Source organism: Gorilla gorilla, chromosome 11, assembly GCF_029281585.2.
Source record: "Gorilla gorilla gorilla isolate KB3781 chromosome 11, NHGRI_mGorGor1-v2.1_pri, whole genome shotgun sequence".
Classification (NCBI taxonomy): domain Eukaryota; kingdom Metazoa; phylum Chordata; class Mammalia; order Primates; family Hominidae; genus Gorilla; species Gorilla gorilla.
The window spans coordinates 72,723,600-72,747,775 of NC_073235.2; the positions used below are offsets into that span (position 1 = coordinate 72,723,600).

At 42.3% G+C, this 24,176-nt stretch overlaps 1 protein-coding gene across 1 annotated transcript in view; it reads left to right on the plus strand.

Annotated features, from left to right (window-relative positions):
- The window catches only part of MYO3B (myosin IIIB), a 446,006-nt gene that overhangs the window by 18,268 nt on the left and 403,562 nt on the right, over positions 1 to 24,176 (plus strand). Inside the window, exon 5 of the mRNA XM_055379151.2 lies at positions 4,147 to 4,292. Within this exon, the coding sequence (XP_055235126.1) occupies positions 4,147 to 4,292 (146 nt within the window). The remainder of the gene's footprint in view (positions 1 to 4,146; positions 4,293 to 24,176) is intronic.

The window sequence follows — 24,176 nt, forward strand, 5'->3', positions numbered from 1 at the left end:
TTCTTCTTCCTAAAATAAGCAGCAGGGTAGTCTAACTGTACCAGAAGAGCCGTAAGTTTGCATTTCAAGGTAGGAAGCTGGACATGCTCCATTAACCAGCTTCCAAACAATTGCTCTGTCGCTGAAGCTCATCTTCCTTAACAGAGGCATTATTACAGCAACCAGCATATTTTCATAGACCTTAAGACCTTCTACAAAACATTGGCAACAAAATCCCCTCAAAGTTCCAGCCATCCTGTTCACACCTCAGAATAATGTACTGTTCACTCTAGCTAATTTGTATGGCAGTGTTAGCCTCTCAGTTTGAGATACTACCCGAAGATCACTTACTTGGAAGTCGCAAAGTCGTAGAATATTAGAGCTAGAAGGGATGGTATAGGTTATTTATTTCCACCTTACCACTTTATAGATAGAGAGAGGTCCTGAGAATATAAGTGATTTGTTTTCAGATGTGAAAGGGTGTGCATTTGGGATCCTTTGTCAACACCGTCTAATTTCTCTCCACTCCTTTAATGTGACTTACAGAACCTGGAAAACCTGGTCCCAAAGACGTGCACTTACTTGCCATCGTCACTCTCCTTTCTTAATGGAGCATCCTAACAACTGATTCAGAGAGTTCTCGTTGAGGTCACCTTCTCCTGGGGACAAGGGAAGATAGACCATTCGACCATCCAAGCATCCTTAACTCAGCTCTATTTAACCTAGAGACAAGGAGAATGTTGAGCTAAAGAGAATGATAGTAGTGTTTTCTCTTAAAGAAATAGCTTCAGACTTTGATATTGGATTGATAGGGAATGCCATTCCAGGATGTTGACCTTCTGTTGCCCTGCATCCTGTTAAGAGTGCTTCTTTAACTCTCATCGTATGTGTAACCTGCAGAAAGGGCTGTTTCCTCCTGGTAAGGAGCAATCCTGAATGAGAGACCCCCGAAGAAGATGGAGTTGAAATGACAAAACCTCAGAACACCTGAGTGTAGTCAAAATATGAGTGCAGAAGCTGATAATTTTAACAACTTTAACCAACTGTAACTTTTATTATAGATAGCACTTATATGGCAATGATTCATTTAGTTATCCTTCTCCCTGCCTGGGTTCAAATTCTGGCCCTGACAATTACTAGCTATGTGATGCCAGGTAAGCTGTTTAACCATGCTATCCTCAGTTTCCACACCTGCAGAAGTGATAATAGCACCTACTTTGCCAAATTATTATGAAGATTAAGTTCAGTGTGTATTTGACTTTCTCTTCCCAGGGCCTACTATCATGCCAGACTAATGAGTACTCAATAATTATTTGTGAATTATTTTATTAGCATAATTTTCAATAAACTTCCTTGGAAGGCTGAACTTAAATAATTTCTTTGTTACATGATGCACTGAAGAGAAGAATTAGGCCAAGATATGATTTTCTATTAATCAGAATGAGCTGAAGATAATGTTTGTCTGTAAAGAGAAGTTGAAACCAGATACAAGTTTTGAATATTTTAGGACAACACTTGAGAAATGTTAGAATATCTCCATTTTCACATTTAGATATGTTCTTAGAATTGCCTTTTGTGTCCCATCCAAGTTGGCTAGAAGCTGATTTGAATTTCTCCGCAAAAGTTGTAGACTATGGGTACTAGATACTTTTTATTGTCTTGCTTAGCCAGCAGTGGTCTCCTTCTAAAATCTTAAGCATTTAGAGCCCATATCCTTTATTGGATGTGTTAGTACACATTGTCTTAGGGCATTTATAGTTGTCATGGTTTGTCATTTAATTATGATAGGTTCACCTTATATTTTGATTGGCCATAGCTCCTATTGGGGAAGGACAGAGTCTTATTTCTCTCTCCCTCACAGGCCCTATCACAGTGTCAGGAATAACAGTGAACTATTTGTTGATTGATAGGTCTAAAATTATGTTTGTCTTACACTTTCGAAAGTGTCATTTCTGAAAGGAAAGGTGTTGAATAGCCTTCTCTAGGGATCTTTAAAAATAATGTAGGTTCTCACCTGATTGGGGTGAGGAAAGGGAGGTCTTTGGGGGCAATGAAATGGCCTTTGGTTCTGAAATTGGAATTGTTTGAACTTCAGTTTGAATGTACATTTGAAAATAACGTGTTAAAAGTATGACAGGATATTCTATTCAGAAGATGGGGCTGGGGCCAGGCCAAGGATGTGGATATATAGAAAATGTTCTCCAGCTCAGAAGAGAAGAGTACAGGGCAATTATGAGAACAAGAGCACAGAGTTTAGAGCACATTTTGCACAGTTGGCACATTTTGCCAGGCCTTACAAGTCCAACGCACTGTGTCTGGAAGAGAGCAGGAATACTAGTTTTCTATCACTGCCATAACAATACCACAAACTTAGTGGCTTAAAACACCTGTTTCTTAGTCTTAATCTGTTTCATGCTGCTATAACAGATTACCTGAGACTGGGTAATTTATAAAGAACAGAAATTTATTTTCTCACAGTTCTAGAGGCTGGGAAGCCTAAGGTCAAAGTGCTGGCATCTGGTGTGGGCCTTCATACTGCATCCTCACATGGCAGAAGGCAGAAGGGAGCAAACCCAGTCCTGCAAGCCCTTTTCATGGTAGCATTAATCCATTCACAAGGGCAGAATTCTCATGACCTAACCACCTCCCAAAAGGATCCACCTTCCATTGGTTGCATTGGGGATTAAATTTCTAACACATGAATTTTGGGAGACATGTTCAGACCATAGCAGTTATCTTACGATTCTTTAGATCAGAAGTCCAGTATGAGTCTCACCAGGCTAAAATACTCTTCTCCATTTAGAAGTGTCCCAGGCATCTGAAGCTTAATATATCCTAAATGGAGCTCCACTCTTCACCCCAAACCTGCCCCTCCTACTGTCTTCCTCATCTTAGTAAATACCAATTCTATTCTGGTGGTTGCTCATGTCAAAAACTTTGGAGTGTTCCTTAGCTCTCCTTTCTTCTAAGCCCTGTTCAACAAATCCAGTTGGCTGTACATTCAGAATTATACCTAGAATCTGATTATTTCTCGCCGTCTCACAATCTCTCATCCGGATCCCTGCAGTAACATATTTAACTGGTTTTGTTTCTTCTCCTCATAATCTATCCTCTGCACAGTAGCCAGAGTGATCTTGCTAAAACGTAAGCTAGATCTGTCACTCCTCTGCTCACCACAGTCAGTAGTCTCATCTCATTTGGAATAAAAAAAGCTAAAGACATTATGATGGCCTAAGAGGGTGGCTCTATTACTCTGGTGTTCCTGTGCTCACCATTATAGGTGTTGCCCCCTCCCTGATGTTTTGGATCATCAGACATTGAAGTCTCCCACCTGGCCATGGCCATGGGTCATCCTGGTGGCAGATTTTAGGTCAAATAGGAGTTCCTGGTCCTCCACATCCTCTGGCTCACTCCTGACTTCTCCTATCACCATTGTGATAGTCATCAGAGTCTGAGTGTAGGAGATGTTCTTGCCTGACTCAAAAAGTTGATAAAAACATTCCTCCACAGGGTTACAGACTCCTCAACCCAATGACAAGCCCAGGGTCATTTTCTGGTTCTGCTGCTCTTGTACCTAGTCAGGCCAAGTAACTGGAATGGCAGTTGTTTCTGTGATGCACACCATTGTTGGAGTTTGAGGAGGGGAAAGATGCTCTTAGAAAAAGGGAAGGGTGGAGTGGGGTCATTTCTACTTTATGTTAACCATGTGAGTCTTCCAACATCTCTCTGCTTAGTTGGTTATACTCTTGGGGATTTCATGCATCTCAAAGTACACAAGCATCTTGGAGAACAATTATTGCTTGTTATTGAATTCAGTAGCTGGTAATGAGGTGAAGGATGTGGACAAAGCCTTTCCTTAAAGAATAGCAGGGTTGGGATGGTGTGGTATACATCCGCTTCCTCCCCTTGCACTGTTCTTGTTACTTAGACGGTTCAATGCATGCTTTTTAAAAACAAAACTGACACATTTTTAAAAGCTAATGAACGTATAAGATAATAAATTGGTTACACACAAATAAGGCCTAGAATACACACATCTTATTACTGGAATTCAATATCATCGTGGCCAAGAAAACTGAGAAGGGGGCTAAGATCAGCCCAGGGCCTTTTTAGGACATCTGATGTGGCAGTAGGGTTGATGTGTCATGTCCTGCTTTTGTCTAATAGGTCATTGCCTGTGAGCAGCAGTATGACTCTTCCTATGACGCTCGCTGTGACGTCTGGTCCTTGGGGATCACAGCTATTGAACTGGGGGATGGAGACCCTCCCCTCTTTGACATGCATCCTGTGAAAACACTCTTTAAGATTCCAAGGTAAGACACAAGATGGCGCTCTTGACTCATTAGTTCTTTGTGAAAGCGTCTAGTTAGAGGGATAATAAATAGTTTGTAAGCAATTTCTCTCCAAACCTGACAAAGCCTGATTGTGAAATATATTTTCTTTGAAAAAGCAAGGGGGGCTGGGGGGGATAGAGAAGAGGATGTTCCTGAAAGATAACATACCCCAAGGAATAATAAGACCATGTTGGAACAATTGCATATTTTTAGCACTCAGCTTTTTCTGAGATACTCATTTTTTGTACTTTGCACGATAAGACTACGAATGGAATTGTGGATTAAGTAATCTGTCTAAATGCTAGTGTTTTCTTTTTAATTACATACTTTCTCTAGTATTCAGTGAAAACATATGTATATCATATTGCTGTATTCACTCAGACTAGCATTGAAATGTATCAGAAAATGTTACATCAGCGCTATATCTTACTCTCCATCCCTTAATTTCCATCTCAGTGGAAAATTGTGCGGAAAGAGGTCTGTTTGGAGAGCATTTAAATGCAAGTATACTTTCTATTCTGTGTATTCATTAGTGGTTTGTACAAGAGGTTGGGTTGCCTTTCATTGGAATCGGGCTGATGTATGGCCAGCTCACGGCTCTAGTTATGGAATATGAAGCTATCCAGGGACTCCTTCCCAACCAGGGTGCAGATTGAGAGATAATTTGTACCTTCCATATGTCTCTTTCAAAGGAAGGCTCTGGGCAGGCTGGGAGCCATTTAACTGCCTTAACAATACAAGTGTTGACCTTTCCTTATCTGCACAATCACACAGCTATCACAGCCTTTAAAAATTTCTCCTGATTGCAATTTGCATTTCTGATTAGGTCTATTTATATGCAGATGAGGCTCTCTGGTGTTCATCATCATAATGTTATTTTATACCTAATCCAGATGTGAACAACCACCAACCACTATTCCAAAAATGATTCCCACCCAAGCCAGAGTTAGTCTTTTTGCCTTTTTCGAATCACAAAAACAGGTCACAGCGATTAGAGGAGCAGACGAAGCACCTGGCTTTTTAAATTAATAGTCTGGTGAGCATTCAAAAGGATATAAGAATGCAGGAGCTAAAAGCTGCATTGTGTATAGTAATAAGTCAGAAAATGGGAAATGGTGTCTGGAATGATTTGTGTGTGTGCTTTGATTTTTTTTACAAATGGTTTACCCCTCACCATTTATTTAATGTGGCAACATAATTTCCTGAATATCAGGATTAAGGTGTAGCTTCTCTTTAGCAAAATAATATGTACTTTTGATAAGAGATCGTCTATATTTTTTTCCTTTCTTGTTATGTATTTGTATATAGACCAGGTGTTCAAAAATTTCTTAAGGTGATAAATGTGAGGCAGCAAAGAGTGTGTGTTTTGGGGGTGGGGGGCGGTTGTATGTGTTTAAATAGACCCTTCCACTCTATTGACTCCACTTAGCTTGCTTCTGTGCCCAGCCAAGCTTCTTCTAATAATCTCATATTCTCTCACCACTCATCTCTTCCGTCTTGGGAGAAGCCTCCAGATCTCCAGATGTGGAATACGAATAACTAAGTCTCTACTGCCTGCCTTGGGACAGAGTGGATCCCAAGAATTGGGCAACTGTTAGAAAAGGATCCTTATCCCAACTTAGTTTAAGGCTTTGTTTCTCTCCCCCTAGTGTAACCTCCTGCCCTTTTAATGTCTCTTGGTTCCTGTGCAAATGATGAATCAGATTGAACTAGGCAATGTCAGCAATAATCAGTCAGCAGATTCTCAGTGTGATTATGTGTGCTCATGTGTGTTCAACACTTGCTATTGTCACAACCTTAATGGCTGACATGACATTCTTGGACAAGAATAAGAGGTTTTATTTTATTTTAAATCTTAGCATATTTACATACATTGTACAGCTTTTTTTCTTCCCCAAACAAGGAAAAATATGTTGGGTTTATATTCACCAAGTTATTTACTTTAAAATTACTCTGTCAATTAGAATTGCACAGTTCTCTTTGAAGGGTTATGGATTGACCAAATGTGTGCATCCCGAGTGAGTGCTACTTAATTTCTAGTGCTAAAAATGTATCCTTTCCCCAGAAAAGCTCTTTGATGAAAAGTACAGAAATTAAGCATTTATGTATTTTAAAAAGGCATTCAAATTATTTACCTGTGTGTTTCATTGGAATCGATCTCAGTTCAGTGCCTGTCTGTCTGTCTGTCTCTCTTTCTCTCTCCCTCTCTCTCCGCCCCCTCAGTGGAGAAAAGCAAATGAAAAATAATGACAAAAATCCTTTGAATCCATTTGGCTTCAGAATTATTTTTTTTTCTATTTGAATGGGACTATTTTCAGTGTTTTGGAATTCTTGTCAGTGAAACAATGAAATCCTTTTCAGGGTATGCTGGGATCCAGAATACTGCGTGTGGCTTCTTCCTCTGGCTTTCCTCACTGACCTTTTCCCGGCAACCCTTTCTTTACTGGAAATAAATTGAGTAAATTACCCAGTAAGGGAAGAAAATAAAACCTTGACGGAGTCAGGGAAGAAGTGACTTTCACAAGTTAAAAAAAGATTTATGAGTTAATGAAGTGCTGGTTACCTGTGAGCCTCAGATGTCAATAAAACAGGTAATTAGGAAGGTTCTCTGGGTATTGTCAGGAAATAGGAAGCAACTTGCCTTGATGTGGTTGATTTGCCTGTACATGGGTCTCCTTGCTTTTCCCTTTTCTTCCTTTATCCACCTTCTCCTTTCTCTTGACCTTCACATTAGAAGATCACACACAGGGTCATCGTGACCTGCTTTGAAATACTGCGTGACTCACAATCATTCCCACTTTGCAAACACACAGAAATTACCTGCTGATTGGCAGAGCATCCACTATTTGCTGAACCTGTCAGCATGTGTCATCTCGTCTAACGCCTTTGCTCCAAAAAAGTCACCCCTCTCTGACTGTCACTGCTCTGTCTGCTGCTATTTTTCCCCAGGAGTTATAAGAGAGCAAATGAGTGAAAATCATTTCTCTCAACATCAGTGGATTCAACTGTCTCTCATGACTCTTTGCTGAGGACTTCTTTAAAATTCCAAAGGCTTAAAAGGATCTTGAAGATGACCTGGATATATTTTTCCCTTAAAAAGAGATCCGTTTCATAGATATAATTGCAAGAATCAATAGAGTTAGTGGAAATATACAATTATGTTGGTCTCTTGACAAGCAGGTATCTTTCCTTAGCTTTGAGTCTTTGGCTAATGACCCCCTTGACTTCCATAGAGGGGAGTGAGGAAGGCTGTGGGCATCAGTGTGGGTGTGTTCACTGGTCAGTCACTGACAGCTGCATCATCTGCCCATTTATTTGGGGCCAGGTAGGAGCTGACTCTGTCCATTGTCTCATCACACATTGAATATTTCCACTTTATTCCTTGTGGAAAAATGCAGAATGTTTTCAGGATTCTCAGCAGAAATGTCTTTGGCTGGAAGTGGACAGCACAGGCTGGCCCGAACATTCCAGTCCCTGAAGCTGGTGATTATCCCTTCCTAAAGAGAATTTCCCTGCAGTACACAATTCAAAAAAAGGACAGCTCATGATCATCACCAATTTGCATTTCAGCTTGTTTCCCTCACGAAATCTAGGTTGTTCCAAAGTCACCTGGACCCAGCTGTATTTGTTTCTTAGGGCTGCTACAGCAAATGACCACAAACTTGGTGGATTAAAGCAACAGACATTTATTCTCTCACAGTTCTGGAGGTCAGAAGCCCCACATCAGCGGGTCAGCAGGGCCACACTCCCTTTGGAGACTCTAGGGAAGAATCTGTCTTTGCCTCTGCCAGCTTCTGGTGGCTCCAGCTTTTACTTGGCTTGTGGCAGTATGATTCCAATCTCTGGCTTCGTTTTCACATGGCCGCCTTTCCCATGTCTTTGGGTCTTCTTTTCTGGTCTCATATAAGGACATAGACTTAGGGCTTATCCTAATTCAGGATAATTTTATCTGGGGATCCTTGCCTTAATTACATCTGCAAAAATTCTTATTCCAAATGAGGTCACATTCTCAGGTTCTGAGTAGACATATCTTTTGGGGTTCACAATTTAACCCTTTATACCAACCAACTTTTATGTTTACCACATTCCCTGAGAAACTAATTTGGGGGCACGATACAAGACAATTAGCTCAATGATCATGGAAAAATAATAGCTGCTAAGATCTGTCAAGTGCTAACTATGGGGCAGGTACAGTGTTCTGTGTTTTAGAAACAGAAATGCATTTAATCCCCACAGCAACTCTGTGAAGTAAGTACTGTTACCACTATTTTTTCCAGGTGAGAAAACTCAAGGATGTTAGGCAGGCTTGCTTCCCTCCTTTTCAGGGAGGAAAAATGATTTGAATCTGAAAAGTTTGACTCTAAAGCCCACATGTTTTGCTACTACGTTGAAAAGTTAAAGCCCTTCCTTAAATTATATTATGTGTTGATGAATTATATGTTGAGCACTGAGGGGACTGGGGTATATGGAAATGAATAGAAAGTGGTCCTGCCCTTTAAGAAGCTTACAGTCCAATATCTTTCCTCCTCCCAATTTTAAGCTGACATTATCAAACTGAAAGTTAGAATATTATTAGCATCATGAGTGAATCAGCCAAGAAACGGAAGAACAGAAATCAGGAGTGTTGTCTTAGGTGAACATAGGCTGTCTCTGGCTCATTGATTTATGACCCGCAAACCAGAAATCTCTCCCTTCTCCAAACTCCCCTTAAAGCAACTGCTTTTTAGTTCCTAATTTAGAACACTTAAGGCAAGTTTTTAAACTAAAGAATTGTGGAATACATGTTATATAAAAGTAGAAAAATACTTCAGGATATCTTATTCTCACCCAGAAGTTTCTGTCTTATCTCACCTTCCTTGCAAAGCTGTATCTCCCGTGTCAGGGCTGTTTCTAGTATAACCAACACCTTCTCTCCGTTTGCCTTTCTCTTATTTTTTCTCTTCCCTTTTATTTATTTGTTATTTTTTTAGTAGGAAAAGCTCATTCTTGGTCTTGAGGAAAATGGAAATCTGTTTCTGGCATGCTAAGTTGGAACACACTTTCTCATGAAAGCAGTATTTTCAATGGTTATTTAGGAGGAAGCAATAGAATAGCTGAAGTTTTCTACTTTGGATGCATTATTAGATTTTTGTGGCTAAATAGAGCTGTATGACCTAGTCTAAGGACTTAGGCTTCCTCTAGAGCTTTATACTTATGGAAAAAGAAAATGCTTTCCAAGTTCGAAACTACCAGTTTACAAAAGAGCTTTGGAGCACAGTCCACTGGGAACTTGGGAATGCCCTTGTCCTCTACCCTAGGACACCTTAAACTTTGTTCGTCCAGACTCAGGCTTGGGTTGGGTGCTTGAGTTGCAGAGATGACAGAGTTTTTGCTGTCAAGGAGCACATCAGTTTACTGCCTCCTCCTCATTTATCGGTAAAGGTGAAATGGAGAGAGTTTGGATAACAAAAAGGAGAAATCAGATTTTTGGGAACCCAGGGTCTGGATCCTTGTGGACTGCCTGGATGCTGTGGGTAGTGGGGCTCAGATGGGCAAGTCACTGCTTGAAATATTTGTGTGTCTATTTGAAGAGCTTCCTCAGGGACTCAGTGCCTACAATCGACTCTCATCCTGAAATAGGATCCTTGGGCTAAATTTTTATCTTACATAGGCATTTTTTTTTTTTTTTAAGATTCCTTTTGATCCTGACTTTCCTAATTCACAAACCAAATTGTTCCTATATGGGAAGCAGTAGTCCCTGCCTGATCCTCTGCTGTGAGATGCAGAGGCAGCAGGGAGCCCTGAGTCACCAGTAATTGTCTCACTATTACAGAATTGTCACAGGACATTTTCCTTTAGGGCTGTGAAATATAAAGAAAAGAAATTAAAACTAAACTATTGTTGAAGTGTAATGAGTGAGGGGTGGTGAGTGTTTAATGGCACAGTGAGGCTGGATTTGCCCTGGGGAGTGTTGGTTTCTCTTCACCAACCCAGGTCACTTAGCTATTGGCCTTTTGAGCAATGAATCCTCACAATCCAAGCTTCACTCATAAAGCAAGAAGTGCTAGAAGAATTAGCATCATTTAGCATTTATTGAGTGCCTAATAGCAAAAAAAAAGTTTTAAAATATTCCAATAGAAAAACAGTTATGTTTTATGTATCTTTTTCTTTCTTTGAGAGATTTCTAATCCCATTTTTAATGGATTGCCTTCAGTATGTACCCTGTTCCAGATCCCCAGAATATCTTCTAGGCCCAGGACTTGACACTCCCTTTCCGTGGGAACCCAGTAGCTGGAGGCATCTGGCAGAAATGCCCCAGAAGGCTTTCACTCTGTGGAACCCATTTCCAAATTATTTTTAAATTCGAGTTGAGCAGCTGGGGCCATTCAGTCCTATGTAGGTACTGCTTGCTGCCCCCTGCCTGAGTCCTGGCAGGCAGGGAGAATTTAGCTTTGCAAGGTTTCATTTGGGGATCAGGTGACAAAGCAGGAGCATGCCTTCAGGGACTTTGGGTCCCCACCACTACTGAGTAAGAAGCTCACCCTGAGAGACAGGCCAAAGGTGCAAGGGGTTGATTCACAGCGCTATCTGTGCCTTCTTCTCATTACCCTGGTTTATTATTTTGGCACAACTGACTGTGGCTAATTCCAACCCAGCTCCTAAATGATGGAGAGATGGGCAAAGAAGTAGGCAAGGAAACAGAGCTCAAAATTGTGCTAGAGTTGAGGCACCCTGGTTTCCTCTCTACTCCAGAAAAAACTAAGGAATAAAGGTGAGGAATAATTATAACTGCCTTTATGGGTTGGCATAATGGTAGGGGCAGGGGTAAGACAGGGATGAAGAGCAATGAGGTGATAGTCTAAAGGAAGGTTCTTCACAGCTGGAGCTGTCCATTCCTGGAGGATCCTAGAGTCAAGTGAAGCCAGTATCATTCGAAGGAAAATATAGTATAGTGGTCCAGCATGGTTGTTTGTATCAGTTAACTACTAGTATGTAACAAACCACCCCCAAACTTAGTTGCTTAAACAACAAACATTTATGATTTTTCATGAGTCTATGGATTCTCTGGGTGGTTCTGCAGATCTTGGCTGAGCTTGCTCATGCATCTGTGATCAGCTGAGAATGTGGCTGTGTTGGTTGGTCTAGGATAGCCTTGGCTAGGATGACTTGGCTCCGGTCCATGTTGTTTCTTATCTTCCAGCAGGCTAGCTTGAGGTAGTTCTCATATTGGTGACAGGGTTCTAAGCACAGATAGAGGAAGGAATAGAAAATTGGACCAGTTTTGCTCTCAAGTTATTACAGTGTTCTACAGTCAATCTACACAGGTTCAACTAGCAGCTCCATCACTTTCAAGTTCACCAGTGTGAACTTGACCAAGTTACTTCATGTCTGTGTGTGTCAGTGTCCTCCCTTATAAAATGAGGGTATGAATAATGTCGACCTCATAGAGCTATTGTGGGAGTTAAAGAATGTAAAGTGGTCAGAATATTTCATAGTAAGCATTCAATTTATGCTGGATGCTACCAAGGAAAATATCTCAAGGGCATATTTATACTGTAAGGAATTTTCTTTCCCTTGTAGCTGAAGAATTGAAAGCTTCTATTCAAAAAGAGCCACCCATGAGATCAGTCATTTGAAAGTTCAGCTAATTGATTGATTGATGATTGTATGAGGAATTAAGAGAGAATGAAGGCTGATTTCTCAAGTCCCTACTACTTACATTGCATCTATGTGAAGGACTCTGCCATTAGTATCCGTTGTCACAACTTCTTTGTAAATAGACACACTCTTAAGAGATATGGTCACATACACCTCACCCTCACACACATACATGAATGCTGTGACAGGAACTGCAGATGAGGAAGCAGGGCTGCCCTTAGTCTCCACTGCCATGATGTCTACAATGAGTGGTGATGCTGTCATCCTCTGAAGAGAACTAGGGCCATGGTACTTTTTCTTTGCTATCAGTTCTATCAGTTTTTGTGGTGGTTTTGTGCTCGGTTGATGAGTTGTATGACTGGTCTTGGCTGCCTCCTTCTATAGGGTCCTTTTAGCCCCCTTAGTAGGTTCAATCTTCTCCAGGGTTCTAGAAATTTTTTTGTCTGCAGATAAAGGGACAATAGCAAGAATTCTAAACTTAGGGCCATTGATTCAAAATTGAGTCCCATTTTGCTATTTCCTCTACCACAGATAATATTTTTTTTTCCAGCCCAACCTGGAAAGGCTCAGAACATTGGCAAAAGGAGACAGAAAACTGAAGCCAGGTGAGGGGATTGTAAGGAGAGCACCTGGTTGTTGCAGATAAGTTCAGGTTTCTTTGGGGAGGAGTGATATTACAGGTGCTGAGGGAATATACAAGTGAGACTGCTGCCCCACTATCAGTGCTCTTAGAATTCTGGAGAACAGAAACAGTATTAGAGGAGTGGAAAAGGGAGAATGTGCTTCAATTCTTCAAATAAGGGAAGAGGGCAGAGCCTGCAGACTACTATCTGGTGAGCTTGACTTTCATCTTGGGATAATTACTAAAATTTTTTTTATTTTCTCCTTGAATAGTGTGTGAATTCTTAGAAAGCTGTGATCACTAGGAATTAGCATGGGTTCATTGTAAACAAGCCATGTCAGACAATTTCCTTATTTGATGTTATTGTGAGACTGGTATGAATGGGGACTATTTTAGACATAATATATTTGTATCTTTGGCCTTAAGTAAAATCTGTTGTGATATCTTAGTGGCTAAGATGGAAAAACATAGACTGGAGAATGGTGGTAGCGATGGAATCACAACCCGGGAAAGATTGTGTTGAGGGACACTGGATAATTGTGTCAATATGAACACACTGGCTGGGGGAAAATTGTGTCAGTATGAATACACTGGCTGGGGGATAATCGTGTTGGTATGAACACACTGACTGCGGGAAGTTCTGGGGGCCTGAGGCAGGACTCTGCTGACCGTCCTGCCAACTGAACATTTAAAAATATTTAATGAATTGGAGGACATTGGCAGCCTTTCTGTCACACTCAAGGAAGGGGTGGTTGGTGTGCTGGATGACAGGCTTGGAATCCCACAATGTCTTAGTCGTTAAAGGCAATGGGGGTCTCTAACTAGCAAATAGAACCCTTGGAAACCCTGGTGAACTGTATAGGCTGAAAGAGCCGTGACTTTAATAGCCCACGGTGAAAAACGAATTTATTTGTAGCTGTAAGCCCAATGGGGGGGTCAAACAGTAAGACCATCTTGCATGAAACATGAGGTTTGATAGAGCACCCACTACCAGCATCCCCCAAAGTGGCTCTGTCCTAGCCAGATGGAATGATGTCTTCCTTCTAAGTACCACACCAAAACTGCCATAAGGGAGTCTTACCCTGGCAGAACTCTAAACCTGAAGCTGACATTTCAAACCGGGATTCAGATGCCTGGGTTCTGGTTCTGCTCCTGCTCTGTTACTATTCCATCATTTCACCTTTCAGAGGGGAATAAATGGCTACCATTCTCGAGCAAGAATGTTCTGCACTCAGATAACAGGGCTTATGTAAAGTTTTCTTAAGTATCCTCTCTATATTCTGTGGCTTCTCAATAGACAGGAATGAGAATAGCTATTAACTGCAGGGCTGGGGCCACTCACTGCAGCAGCAAGTCTCACCCAGGACAGAGTCCTCAGTCCTTGCTATAGATAAGAATCCCCTGGGAGCTTTAAAAAGATAGCAGTGCCTCATGTATACATATGTAACAAACCTAACAAACCTGCACGTTGCACACAAGTACCCTAGAACTTAAAGTATAATAAAATAAATAAATAAATAAATAAATAAATAAATAAATAATAAAAAGATACCAGTGCCTGGGTACCATTCCCCAAGAATTTCGATTTAATTGCTTTGGGTCAAGTTCAGCATTTATATACAAATACAATTAATTTTACAAATATAATTTTGGGATAACATGCATATTATTTTATATTTACAAGTTCCCTAGATGATTCTGAAGGGGTTGAGTAAAACCCTTCCCTGAAACAACTATCAGACCCTTGTTTGTTTTTTTGTTGATATTTTAAAACTACAGAGTCTCCCTCTGGAAATTCTTGCTCCTACCTTCCCAATTCCCACCCCATGGTTGATAATTGAGAAATGAGAGATGATATCAGTGGAAGTGTGTTGCACATTATGAAGAATGTAAAAGTAGAAAAAAGGATTCTAGCAGAATAGCCAGTGGTGATGTTATGGGTTGAACTGTGGTGTGCCCCCTACAAACAGATATGTTGAAGTTTTAACCTCCAGTACTTTATTTGCAAATAGCATCATGTGGACATAATTAGCTCACTTAAGATGAGGTTATACTGGAGCAGAGTTGATCCTTAACCCAATGTGACTGGTATCCTTATAAGAAGAGGAAAATTTGGACATGGACCCACACACACACACACACACACACACACACACACACACAAACATCATATAAAGACAGACACACAGGAAGAAGGCCACACTAGAAGAGGCAAGGAAGGATCCTCCCCCAGAGGCTTCAGAGGGAGCATGGCCCTACCAACACCTTGATTTTGGATTTCTAGCTTCCAGAACTGTGAAAGCATAAATTTCTATTGTTTAAAGCCACCTGGTTTGTGGTGCTTTCTTATGGCAGCCCTAGGAAACTAGTACAGTGACTATCTAGTTTGGAGTCCATTGCTCCTAGTAGCATCCTGGAGGTCTGCCTAGGGCATGGTTAGGGATGGGACAATGCGGGCAGGGAGGGAGGTATTCTTCCTAGGAGAGTCCTAGGGGTGGGTATAGGAGTTAGATTGGCCAGCCTTCCATTCTTCAACCCCTAAGTGGCATTTCTGTAGAAGTCAAGACAATCTTACATAACATGCTTGGCAGGTCTCAGTCTGCTTCTAGATAGGAAGTGGGTACATGAGAGTTTCTTCCTCTCCCTTGCTCCAGACAGCTGAGCCAAGAACTTCCTTTTCTATCCAGACTCTTCTGCAGTGCTCAGGGTGGAGAAGGGAGCTCTACGTTTCTTCTCTGAGTTCTTCCCAGACTCAGTACTTCCAGAATGAAGTACAGAATAAAGACATGGCTTTTAAAGTTCAATCTTTCCATCTCAGAACACAGTAGTACTTGGGGACATTGAGAGGTAGCTGTTGTGGCCTATCTGGCACAGGTCCTCTGAAGTTAGGATTTCCGAGAAGATTCAGGTGTCCATCTGGGCAAGGGTCAAGCACCTGTGGAATATGATCCGAAGAGCAGTACCATCTGCTTCTTATGTCTCAAAGGGGCTTAAAACCTGCACAGAGGGCAGGCAGCATCCTGACATCATGCTTCATCCTGGTCATGGGGAATGGGCATTGACTTCTACCAGGCCTCATCAAGGTTTTGTTCTTTATCTCCACGCCAAGCAACTAGCCTATTTAGGGTGTCTTAGTTCATTCAAGCTGCTATAACAAAATACCTGACTTAGACTGGGTAGCTTACAGACAATAGAAACTTGTTTCTCACAGTCCTGGAAGCTGGGAAGTCCAAGATCAAGATGTCATCAGATTTGGTGTCTGATGAGGGCTCACTTTCTGGTTCATAGATGGTAGCTTCTTGCTGTGTCTTCACATGGGGGGAAAGCATGAGGGGGTCTCTCTTAGGCCTCTTTTATGAAGGTACTAATCCCATTCATGAGAAGTCTGTCCTCATGACCCAATTTCCTCCAGAGACCCCATTTCCTACAACAATCACACTGGTGATTAGATTTCAACCTATGAATTTTGAGGGGACATAAACATTCAGACCATAGCACAAAGAATGGTGAGGAGCACTGTGTGGGGAGTCCCCTCCTGAACCCTCCTTTCTTCTTGCTTCCTCTACATCTGAACCTTCAGCTTTTGCTTCCTTTGGCCTCACATTCTTGGTGGCAAATTTGTCTTGCTCTCTGGATTCATGGTTCCCAGCTCCCCCTCTTTCTGTGCCACCTGTTGTTTGGACTGGAAGCTCTTGTGTTCATGCTGCATTACTCATCAGTCTTGATTGGCAAGACCCCTCCTGGCTGCCCTTACTCCTACAGTCCACACTTATCTCTGATGAAAATATCTCTTTCTTTCCTCCTTCCTTCCGAAAGAGTGAAGGGATAGGAAGTCTCCCACTTGAAGGGCTGAGGAGGGGTTTAAAATTAGTCAAACCTAGGCCTCCAAGTCACAGGGATCCTATCTGCCTGATAATACTGCTTTATATTTATGTGGTTCTGATGTCTTCAGGCTCAGTCCCATACTAGCAAGATCTGAGCTGCAGACCTCTTGTGTTAGTTTTAAGAAACTGCAGTAAAAAATTACCATACATTTAGTAGTATAAAACAGCACAGATTTATTATCCTTTAGTTCTGAAAGTCAGAAGTCTGAAATGGGTCTCCCTGGGCTAAAATCAAGGTGCCGTAGGGCTGTGTTCCTTTCTGGAGGCTCTAGGGGAGAATCTGTTTTCTTGCCTTTTCCAGCTTCTAGAAGTTGCCTGGATTTCTTGACTTGTGGCTCCCTTCTATCTTAAAAGCCACCAATGGCTGCTTTAGTCTTTCTCACATTGCACCACTCTGACACTGTATCTTCTACCTCCCTCTCCCCCAATTTAAAGACCCTTTTGATTATACTGGACCCACCAAGGTAATCCAGGATAATCTTCCTATTTTGTCAGCTGATTGGTAACCATACCTGCATATAAACTTAATCCTCCCTTGCCATATAACCTAACATATTCACAGGTTCTGGGTATTAGGACACGGACATCTTTATTCTCCTTACAATGCCTCCCAAAGTATTGCCCAAGAATTTTTAGAAACCTTCAAGAGCGTGCTCCTTATGTACTCATAGCCATTTTGAGCTATCATTATTGTGTGGCCTCTGCCTTGTTATTTCTCTTCCATCTAGTTCTTCTTTGGCCACGTTTACTGTCTGCTTATCTACCATCAGAACATCCAGGCCTTTGCAGGCTACTCATTCTGGTAACTCCCAAAGCCTCCAGTCCTGGGTGCCAAAGCACTGGTTTCCACTCAGAGGAAGGGAGGTAGCCCCTATCCTGAGCTCAGAGCCATTCTCTGCCACTTAGATCCCTGAGCAACTCTGCTTGTGGTCAGAGCCTCACCATTTTGGCTCTCCTCTCTCAACAGAGTAACATCAACTCCCTCTATATAAACGGGCCTTTCTATTTTTATCCTTATTCTTTTAATTAGTCCAAGGAGCTAGAGAGAAAACAAACCCACACCACCCTGCCCACCTTCCTCCACATTTCCTCTGCCCCAAACCTAACCCTTTTGGCCTCAGCAGTTTAGTAACAGATGTTCTTATTCATATCAACATTTGCTTGAGGGAGAAGAGAAATAAGGGAGAGTTACTGACTATTCCTGTGGTCTCCAATGCAGGAGCATCTGAACCAATCCCTTGGAGTGCAGACAGAAAATATTAGAACTTCTGTTCCTAAGTATTTCAAATCAAAAAACAAGAAAAACAAGAAACAAATTATGCTTTCCTATTACTAAGTATAAAGATGATCACTGCTGCCTTTGTTCAGTCCAAATGTTGGATAGTCCTGTCTGGTTGGGTTTAAGGATGAATCATGAGGCAGCTCCACAGCAAAAAGGCTGAAGAAGCTCCACTTGTGGGTTCAGTTCTAGAATTCTGGAAAGCATTTCCATTTAAAGGTGCCTCATTAGTGGTTATATGGCAAACGTCCTTGAGTTTCAACTAAAGAAACCTTCACAAAATGGACAAGTGGCTTTAAAAGATTTCTGTAAAGAAACCTCAGACTGAATCTAATTCTACTAATACAAGCAAAAGTGAGCAACAGAAAAAAATGGCTGAAATGCTGACACTTCTCCTCCTATGACAAGCTCTTCATCAGCCACTTGAGGTTTAGAACAATGACAGGCTAATCAGATCTGCCAAGAAATCATTAAAAAATTCAAAATTACCATGAAGACTATTGGAAATATGGATTTATATCCACTATTATTGATCATGAGCCCTCTTCATAAGTGTGTTTTATGCATGAAGTTATTAGCATGACATCATCAAGATTATTCAGCATTCAGATCAGAAAGATAAACCACTACAATTCAAATATTTTGGGGGTACTGTTAAAACATGTTATTTATTTCATCTTATTCATTTTAAAATTTAGTAGCACTTGTACACAATTGGTAAGAAAGGAAATAGTTACTGGACCATAGGCTCAACATTTGTTCCTGATGAAGTGTGCAGTCAAAAAAGTTTGGAGGCCACTCTCTTAAACCAGTAGCTTTGGGCTCCAGTTCAGCCACTGTGAAATGGGAGCATTCCCTGACCCCCATCGCAGGACGTGACAGGGGTGTGGCTTTTCTGTCCGGTTGCTGCTGCTGCTCAAACCCATTACAGGAAGGGGGGCATGCAGATGGACAGGTGCAGGAGCCCAAGTGGGCGTGTGTTACAGTGCGTTCCTTTAGGTTTGCCATCCATGGATGGCTTAAGTGTTAACCAGCTCAGTAGATCCTCTGCCTTTTTGCAAGGGTAGAGGGCCAGTGTGACAGCCTTCTGTATCCAGAGTTCTTGTCCAGTGTCCCGGAAGAACTGGGTCACACACAGACTTGAAAAATGTTGAATGCGGGGTTTTATTGGGTGGTAGAGGTGGCTCTCAGCAGGATGGATGAGGAGCTGGACGGGGATGGAGTGGGAAGATGATATTCCCCTGGAGTTTGGCTGTCTAGCGGCCGACTCTCCCACCATCCCGAGCCAAATTTCTGATGTTCAGACTCCTTATCTTCTCATGCCGTTCTGCCATTCGTCTGCTTGTCTGTGCTTCTTCTGGAGCCTGGGGTTTGAGGTTTATATGGGTACAGTTGAGGGGGTGTGGTGGGCCAAAAAGCAACTTTTTGGGGTACAAAAACAGGAATGCCTGTTTTCACTTAGGGCCACGGGTATTTGGGCTTGAGGGTGGGGCCTTTGCCAGGGAACCGCCCTCTTCTACCCAGTATTTCCCTGTCTCCTGTCCGTGTCAACTGTACATAGCTTTTTTACAATTGTTTGTCCCTTCACGATTTACATTTACTGTCTTATACAGTTTCTTTGATTCTTTACTGCAACTCTGATAGGTAGGGTTCTTTTTTTTCTTTATGTTAGAGTTCAGAGGATTCAGGACTCAGTGTTGTGATTGGCTCAAGGACACACAGTTAATAAAAACAAATAAGTGGCAGAGGGCAAGCTTGAAGGGATCTGCATTCAATCAAGATTGATTGCAAAATGCACCATTTTTAGGAAAATGGTTTTTATAGGTTGAATCGTGTTTCTCGGAAAAGAAACATTGAAGTCCTAATCCCCAGTGTCTCAGAATTTGACCTTATTTGGAAATAGGGTCTTTACAGAAGTAATCAAGCTGAATGAAGTCATCAGGGTGGACCCTAATTCAATATGACTGGTGTCTTTATGGAAAGGAGTTAATTTAGACACAGAGACAGACACACAGAGGTCCAGGAATGCCTGGGCTACCAGAAGCTGAAAGAGGCAAGGAAGGATCCTTCCCTTACAGGTTTTAGAAGGTGAATGGTCTTGCTGAAGCCTTGACTTTGGACTGCTAGTTTCTGGAATTGTAAGACAATAAATTTCTGTTTTTCTAAGCCAGCTGGTTTGTGGTACTTTGTTACAGCAGTTCTAGGAAACTATGGTCCATTGCTCTGGAAAGGGTCTAGGATCCAAAAGCAGCTAAAACCAATGATATAATCCAGTACAACCATAAGCAGAGGAGGAAGCCCAGAGACTGGGAGTGAGTTTTCCTAGGTGATATGGCTAGTTAGAGAGATGGTTAGTTAGATCCATGGCTGGATCTCATACATTCTGACTCCTAAGTTCAACTTTGAGGCCAGGAGAAGTAAATGTGGGGAAGTTGGCTTACCTCTCTCATCATTAGGCTTGGTGATCTGCCTTGATCTGGCATAGTTCACCATTCTTCCAATGACTTCAAAGGAACAAATGGAAAATATGTTGCATCTTTGCCTTGATGATAATGCACTTACCTGAAGATCACAGTCCTCCTGCTGGCTCCAGCCTTCACTTCCTTCCTTTCCACAGTTCACATGTTATCACTTCAGTGTCTATTAAAAAGGAAAAAAACCCAACTGTTACTAAATATGTATATCTACAAGGAAATAGTTCATTGGATTGGTAATAATATGCTCTCCAACTGGAAAGGGATTTTAAAAAGTCAATGCACCTGGCACAAAATTGTAAGTAAGGAAAGAATGACCTTAGGGGAAAAATGTTTGCCAAATGAGTTTGGCAAAATACAAGACACTTAATTAAAATTATTTTAATTCTCTAAGAGCATGTGTATGAGTAGTGGCCTACTTACACATGGACTATAAGTTGATGCTTGGAACTAGTTTATTCAATCATTTATTAAATATGTTTTGAGTATTTACTATGGTCAGGAACTGTATCAGGCATGGCAATAAACAAAATAGTCCCTGTCCTCATGGAGCTTACGTTCTAGAGGGGGAAAGAAATAATAAACAAGTAAAAATAAATAATATTCTAGGTGACAATATGTCCCTGTATGAAGAAAAATAAAATGAGATAAAGAGAATACAGAGTGACAGTTGGGGTGGGGTTTGTTATATAATGTGCTGAGAGAAGGCTTCTCTGATAAGATGAAGAAAAATGTCTCAAGGTAATAAGGGAGCAAGCCACATTTAGAGGAAACATAAGTGCAAAGGTCCTGAGGTGGGAATGAGGTGGGAACGTGGTGGGGACATTTTAGGAATAGCAAGGAGACCAAGGCAGCTGGAGCACATGAGAACAGTGGAGAGTGGTAGATGATGATGCCCTGGAGAGAGCTGGGGACAGATCATGTAGTGCCTTATGAGTTATTGTAGTGATTTTGAATATTTCTGTGAATGAGATAGGAAGCCATTAGGGTTTGGAGTGGAAAAGTAACATGAATTAGCTTCTGTTTTAAAGGGATCTTCTGCATACTATGTGGAAAATGGAATATTAGGGAAGGAGGTGGTAAGAGTAGAAGCAGAGACTCAAGGTAAGAGGCTCTTGTCATAATTTAAGTAAGGGATAATGGCAGCTTGGACCAAGGTGGAGGTAGTGAGACATAGTTGGATTATGGATATAATTTGGAGGTGGTGCTGACAGGATTGCTTATGGATTTGATGTAGGGTATGAGAGGGAGAGAGGACTTAGTGAAAATCTCAAGATTTTTGGCTCGAGCAACTGCAAAACAGGAGTTTCCATTTTCCAAGTTGGAGACGGTTGTGCAAGGAGCTAACTTGGTGGGAGTATGCAGCCGAATCAAGAGTTCCTTTTCAGACATTAAGTTTGAGATGCAAATTTATCATCTGAGTGGTGACATTGACTATGCAGTTGATACAAGTCTGGAGTTCAGTGGAGACACCTAGACTGGAGACATAAATGCAGGAGTCATCAGAGTCTAGAAATTTAATGTCATGGGATGAGTAGAATTTACCTGGGCAGTGGGTGTGTGTAAAGAAGACAAGAGCTCCTGAGGGCTACTCCCACATTTATAGATAAGAAAGATGAAGAAAAACCAGGAAAGGAGTTTGAGAAGGAGTAGCCATTGAGATAAGAGATGAATAAGGGTAGTATTCCAGAAGCCAAGAAAGAAAGGACTAAGAGAGTAAATGATCAACTGTATCAAATGCTCCTGAGTCAAGCAAAGTGAAGACTGAGATTTCACCATTGGATATGACAACTCGGAGAAAACTGGTGATGCTGTGAAGAGCTGTTCTGGGGAGGAGGGGGGCGGGCAGTGATAAGATGGCTGATTAGATGTAGCCAGGAAGTGCCTCTCCCACTGAGAGAAAACAAAATATGAAGTAAATCATCACACTTTGAACAGATCTTTTGAGAAAAAACACTGAAAGTTGATAAGAGAGGTGATGCAGACACCAAGATTGAAGAGGGAGGAAGCTGGGAAGCCCACATGGAGTCACTGAGCACCAGGACCAGCTCCTAGTACTGAAAAGATTCTCAGGAAGGGGTGAATGAAGGAACTCTGTGGCACTACACTCCTGCCACAAACCTCTGGGATCCCAGCTAGAAAAGATCCCATGATCCCTATAGACATTTAGGTGGGCAGGAGGAGCTGCCTGTAGAGTAGACAGAGGTAGAGCTAGAACCTGCATGGCGCCCAGAAGGTTACACTCATGTGGGGCAGCTGCAGCAAAACACCATAGACGCCCACCCGCAAAGGCTCTCCATCTTACTCTGAATGACCACAGCCCTCACTGACTGCCAACCTGAGAGAGAGCAGAGCTGCCTTTCCTGCGGGACTGGGGCGCATCTGATCTGCATGCTCCCAGTGTCTGCTGGCCCCTCCCAAGGCCTCCTGCCTGGCTGCTCCCACAAGAGGGTGGGCAAAACAGAGCCACCACTGTCCTACCTGCGTGTTTTGCTAGTGGACTGGGAGCAGTTCAGCACCACCCCCAGCACAGCTGGTGCTTGACCCAGAGGGGTCAGAGGACAAAGCCACAGGCCTTGTCCCAACTTCCCAGGGTGTGAGCACACCACCCAGGGATATTGAGCTGAGATCTGTGGCCAGAGCTTGAGTGAGAGAGGAGACCTCACTCTCAGAACACAGAGAGGAGTGAGGCACAGGTTCATGTGCCAGCATGGGAACTGGGTATCCCGCCCTGTGCAAGACCAGTCTGGGAAGGGTGTAGCCTGTTGGCTAGCCACAGCTTCTACCTGAGGGAGCCCCATATCCCTGAACACCTGGAATCGTGCAGCAATCTGGGTACAGAAGGTTTAGGACAAAACTAGTTGAGTGGGCCTGCTCCTGGGGCAGACACTGGAGGGAGATCTGGTTTGGGAAGAGAGAGCTGGGCAGACCCCATAGTCCTCTGCTGGGATAAAAGCCCCAGGCCACAGGTGCCACACCAGCTGCACACCCATGGCACTACTGCTCTGCCTGGGGATCCTACGCCCTTGACTCATTGCATCACCAGAACACCTGCACACATACTCCATCACCTGCTCTGACTCTGTCAACTTCAGAGAATGAGTGGGTCTCCTTGTGACCTAATCTTTGGCTTGAGCCACTGCTAAGACAGGTGGAAATAGAGCCCGCCAGGGTCCCCACTGGGGTGAGGAAACACAGGTGCAGTGTCAGTGATTGTAGGAGGCTCTCTCAAAACCCAGGAGTGGACTTGGTAAGGGAGTCATCTCTTGTGCACCTCCCCCTTTCCCTCACCATCCCTCCCTGCCCAGAGCACTGCTGTGCATACACTGAAGTACAAAAAAGGTACATAACTAAGAGCCTATCTGCTGGCCCTTACTCTTAAGCACTGTCTACTGGATTGCAGCCTGAATTATACAAAAATAAGTTCTTTCAGCACCCAACACCTGTGAAACTCAATACAGGAAATTAGCTACAACCAAGGAACCCATACAGAGCACTGGCCCTCTGAAAGCACCAGAAACGAAGCCAATTGACTGTATACAGCATACACTGCAGTCAAACCCTTAAGGGAAAAAAACCCCAGAACCCCATTCAAGCAACAGCAAAGTCAAAAAGAAAAACACCAGGCCCCTGAGATGAGAAGCAATCAGCCAAAGAGCTCCAGCAATTCAAGAAATCAGAGTGTTTCCTTACCTATAAAGTATTGTACTAGCTCCCCAGCAATAGATCCTCACCAAATTGAAATGTCTGAAATGACAGACATAGAATTAGGAATCTGGATGGCAAGGAGGCTCAACAAGATTCAAGAGAAAGTTGAAATTCAATTCAAGAAAGCCAGTTGTTGATACAAGAGTTGGAAGATGACATAGCCACTTTAAGAAAGAATCAAACTGAACTTCTGGAATTGAAAAATTCACTACAGGAATTTCAAAATACAGTGGAAGCCTGAACAACAGATTAGACCAA